The sequence below is a fragment of the Camelina sativa genome, chromosome 2 (assembly GCF_000633955.1).
Source record: "Camelina sativa cultivar DH55 chromosome 2, Cs, whole genome shotgun sequence".
Taxonomy (NCBI): domain Eukaryota; kingdom Viridiplantae; phylum Streptophyta; class Magnoliopsida; order Brassicales; family Brassicaceae; genus Camelina; species Camelina sativa.
Genome location: NC_025686.1, coordinates 15,389,674 through 15,394,918, shown reverse-complemented (window position 1 = coordinate 15,394,918; position 5,245 = coordinate 15,389,674). Strand labels below are relative to the sequence as shown.

At 35.2% G+C, this 5,245-nt stretch overlaps 1 protein-coding gene across 1 annotated transcript; it reads right to left on the bottom strand.

Moving 5' to 3' along the window:
- On the bottom strand, positions 1-864 carry LOC104752459. Its single transcript, XM_010474604.1, has 3 exons — positions 661-864; positions 526-582; positions 1-327 (listed from the first exon to the last, which is right to left on the bottom strand). The coding sequence occupies exons 1-3, from the start codon at positions 862-864 to the stop codon at positions 1-3; spliced, it is 588 nt and encodes a 195-aa protein (XP_010472906.1).

Below are 5,245 nucleotides of genomic sequence, written 5' to 3'. Positions count from 1 at the left end.
CTAAGCGCCATAATGAACACCCGATCCTCCCTTTGGCTGCACCGCAACCTCCATCATCTGCCTCCTCTTAGGACAGAAAGGCCTGATATGCCCCTCCTCCCCACAATGATAACACACTCGACGGTACTCCTGCGAGTCACCTCCCCTGGGACCGCTTGCCGACACGTGATCCGTGCTCCCGCGCCCATAGCATCCCTGGCCACCTTGGTTTGCCACTGTCTTCTCTTTCCGCTTCTTTTTACACCTTTGCTCCAACTGCCTATCCTTGCTCAGAATGCTCTGCTCCAATGTCTCTTCTGAACGAGCCGCTGGACTGACCACCACTAACTGTGACCTCAAGTCATCCTCTATCCCAGTTGCAACCTCAACCAGTTCCGCCCTCGTAGCATAGCTCCTCACTCTGCACCGAGTCCTCAGATCATCCCGCAAAACTGACAAGAACCTCCGCACCTGAGCCGACTCTGGCTCCCATGCCCGGCCTGCATACCCCACAAGCCGACTGAACTCTGCATCCAGCTCCCGTACTGTGCGGTCCCCCTGAGTCAACCCCAAGAACCGTGCCTCCATGCGGTCAAAAGCCTCCTGTGGAAAATACTTGGAGTTAAACTCCCTCACAAAATCTCCCCAAGTCATATCCCGCTGCACCCTCCGTGGTGTCACCGACCTCCACCACACACGTGCATCTCCTGACAGGTAATGCACTGCCAAATCTACTCTATACCGGTCAGGACACCGAAGCGACTGGAAAATATCCTCCATCCGCTCTCTCCACTCATCAGCCACACTTGGATCCGTACATCCCGAGAAAGACCCCGCTCCCTCTCGCTGCAGCTGCTCCATCATCTGCACATACTGAGCGTCCATTACCTCGGCCCCCGGCTGCACACCTGCCTGCAAACCCGCCACAGGCTGCACCGCTGGAACCTGCCCACCAACCACTGGCGGCACTACTGGAACCTGCCCACCAACCACTGGCGGCACCATTGCTGGAAGTCGCTGCAAAACCTGAGCTAGCAAGTCCATCAAGACATCCTCCCTGCCTGGAGCACCTCCCGCTGCAACCCCCACACCCGGGGCAACACCGTGACCGACACCGGGCCCATCCGCCCTGCCGTCANGGACACCGGGCCCATCCGTCCTGCCACCACCCAAACCAGCCTGGTCTCCATATACACACTAGGATGACCCTGTGACTCCGCTACCTCTTCAGTGGCCATGCTCTGGTTCACACTCACACTGGCCTCGGGAACCTGACCTCCCCCCCCGACCCCGACCACAACCACGACCACGACCACGACCACGCCCGCGACCAACAGCAGCCTCTCTAGCCATCTGCACTACCCAGAACAGAAGGCTAAGTACACAATTCAAAACCGCACATAAGGTACACATCTTACCATGAAATCTCATTGAAGGCTCGAAGATGATGATACTAGGACTCCATACCACAAAGAAATTGACTAACTATGCATATTCAATTTCTTCACACGACATGGTTAATTAGTCGGAATAAAGACACTATTGCCCTTTTATTTTTTCTCAAATCGATTTGGGATCTAAGAACCCTAAAAGCAATTTATGTGGGCTATATTTTAATCCACGTTAACAATTCCATCACTAGTATTAACGACTGTTAAGTCGTAAGTATGGATCTAATATTATAAATAAAATGATGGTTTTTTAAGGCAACGGAAATTAAACCAGATATTTTTTGTCCAATTTAATAACTAAAGGTATTAAACGTCCAAAAAAAAATTAGATGGCGTTTTTTTTGGGTTTCTTCCCTTTATAGATCTCTCTGATTCATAGCGGGAAGGTTTGGTTGGTAAGGCTCCGTTTGACTTGGTCAAGGAGACTTGACCTATCCCCTATATATTAATAGAGAAGCACATTTGAGAAAAAGCTGATGTGTCGCCGCTAGAGAGCTCATGTCACTTTTTAGCAAAATACCCTTAAATTTTCTAATTAATTACAGCTATATGCCATTGTATTTATTTTTAAAATAATAATTAGATATGTTATCATTTCTGACACAAATTTAATAGTAAGACAAAATTTCACTAAAATTTACTTACAAATATACAAGTCAAATATTAATTTCTTAAAATTAATATAAATATTGATTTCTTAAAATCAATATAAGTAAAATATTCTAAAAGGTGTATAAAAACATATCAATTAATATAAAGTTAATAAAAATAAAGAACATATAACTTATTAACAAAATCATATAAAAACAAAATGATATTTTTATGTTAGTATTATTATCATAATAATTTAAATAAAAAGCTTTTAAAAGTTATTATAATTGATTATAAAAAGAAGTATATTACCTCTGAACTATCTCCAACTCATTAAAAGAAACTTAATTCCCAATAAATATAGATTTATATATATTCATAAATAAATATAAAAATGAAAACAAATTAGGGGATATCATGATGTGTGATTATTTATATATCTAAGTATGTAAACTAATTAATCTCAACATTTAGTGTGATTATTCATTAAAAATGGAAATATTGATAACCGAATAGGAATATACGTTCTAATTGTATATTAATCTATGTGCTATTAAAAAGGAATGAGACAATAACCCTTATCATTATAAATAAACTTAGTAACAAAAAAAAATATATAATATATTTAAAATAAATGATTAGTAGATTATGCAAAATTGTTATAGTTACTCGATAAATCATAAATATTAATTTGATTTTTAAAACACACAAAAATATATATTGCCATAAATTTTAACATTTTATAAATATTTTTTTTACCATGTTCACATATTTCACGAGTAAAATGTATTCTTACACGAATACATTGATTTTGGAATTTCATTAATTTTTCATAATATTTTTTTTTGGTAATAATCCGTCATTTATAGAAAATATTAACAAACCGACTAACTCAAATAATTTAAATAGCCTAATCAAAAATATTAAATCAATAAATTAGATTATCTTCAGAAAATTTAGTTTAGAATCCGATTGTTACTAACATATAATAAAATTAAATAATTAAACTACAGAGTAATTTAATATATGTTGTTATGGTTACATAAGAAACATGTAAAATTGTTGTGATTGCAAGAGAAAACAAAGGAAGATATGAATTTGATTTTTAAACCACACAAAGACATTACAATAAAAAGTAATATTTTATCAATACTTTCTCTACCATAAAACCTCTTACACATTCAAAGATTTCACGGGTAAAACATATTTTTATACAAAAAATGCAGCTTTAAATAAATAAATAAAAAATTTTAGTTATATATTATGTTTGATACAAACAGATATTGGTTCTAAGATAAAAATTTTACTTATAATAATTTTCTCTAAATCTATTTATACCTTGTGTGTGTTTATAGTTTTTGGTTGTTGTAAAGTTAAGCACGTAATTGACTTCAACTAAAATATATCCACTACAAAATATGGATGATTACAAAATATGGATGATATAGCTTCAATATATGTGACAAACATAATTTGTAGCAAATATTTGTGATGATTAGTTACGCATTAGTGACAAAATTTAAATTAAAAAAACTTGTAGCAAAAAAGTAGCCATTTGTGAGAAATAGTGACAACTTTAGATCCTAATAAAGTTTGTGGTAATTTGCTACTAATTAGTAACCATATTTTTGTGAAAAATATACTTACTATTTTTTATCGTAACTAAATTTGTAATTATTAGTTACTAACTATTCTTGTGGTAGCTACAAATAAGTAACAACATTTTTATAGCAAATATATCCACTATTGTTGATTGTAACTAAATTAGTTAGTAATTATTTTTGGGGTAATTAGCTACGAATAAGTAACCATATATGTGTAACAAATATACTCAGTATTATGTATCGTAACAAAATTTGTAGTATTTAGTTACTAACTATTCTCACAAAGTATAACGAAAAAATATTTTATAATATATATTTTTTTAGTTTGCTACTAATTATTATTGTAACAAAAGATAAAAAGTGTTTCAGAATATTTTCTGAAGGTGAGATATTAATAGTGACCAAATTTTTTTAAAACAATCATGTAGCAAACTTGTAAAAAAGCAATGTCAAAGTTACTATATGTCAAAGCAATGTCAAAGTTACAATCATGCAGCGAAATTTTCCACATAATGCGTTAACTAATGAGCTATTTCCATGGATTCTTCTTGATTGTTATTATATTTTGCTCTCTTTTTCTCGATTTACTATTTTTGAAAGAGATTTATACAATCTTTAATATTTTTCAGTTTTGCAAAATAAACAATACAAAATTTGGGTTCTGGTTCAGTATTACAAATATGATTATATGAACTTACAATTTTTACTATAATATCTTTTTTCTTTTAAATGGCAATGGAATGTAAGATTTCAAGAATATACTGATAATAAAAATCGTACAAAAAATAGAAAACACATGCCTCTGGGGATGTAACAAACTTAATTCTTCTATCTATAAACCCTGAGTTAACCTAAATTGAATTTAGAAAAGGAAAAAAAAGAAAAAAAGAAACAGGAACAAAAGAGACTCAAGAGCAATGGCTCCTAGTGTAAAATAAGAGCAAAAGTTCAACAGGTTGAACCGGTGGTGGTGCCATCATGACCATTGGAGGACGTAGGACTCAAGTTTTTGCACCATGTCAACTGAGTGATCATAGCCATTGAGGAATGGAGTTGGTGTCATTTGGTAGGGTTGCCACATTGTCATTACACCGTCGTTGTATGGACCTGTGGGTCGTGAATGGTTATGATATGTTTCAGGTCGAATACGAGAGAATGTGATGCTTACTCTTTTTGTAATGTCTTTCCATGTCTGCACTGTTCCGTGTCATCACCAATTAATTTTTTAATAGTTTTAGTCTAAAGCATTGTCAGCCATACAAGCTGAACATGATGAGCAATTTGCTACAGACTAAAGGACTAGAACTGATAAGAGTAAGCTCATCTATTATTTACGACTTTTCTCCTTGTTACATTTGGATTGTTTACTACTATTAACTTTGGTTCTTCTTTTTGACAGTTCTAATCCGGGATCAACATACAAACCAACCCCTAACAATGTCCTTACAATCCCTAAAGTCCTGAGTTTCTTAAAAGAAAGTAAAAAAAGAATCATATGTCTTCGTCTTCTGCACCTTCATAACCACTACGAGAGAAGAGGATTGTCTACGAGAAAAGAGGACCGCCTCTCTCCTTAGCCATCTTCAAAACGGACCCAGTAGCCAAGAGGTTAAATGCACC

Coding starts and splice junctions, on each gene's coding strand:
- LOC104752459 (XM_010474604.1), bottom strand. CDS start 864: ATGGACGCTCAGTATGTGCAGATGATGGAGCAGCTGCAGCGAGAGGGA. Junction 583..660: donor CACGTGTGTGGTGGAGGTCG/GTGACACCACGG, acceptor TATTTTCCACAG/GAGGCTTTTGACCGCATGGA. Junction 328..525: donor TGACTCAGGGGGACCGCACA/GTACGGGAGCTG, acceptor TTGAGGTCACAG/TTAGTGGTGGTCAGTCCAGC.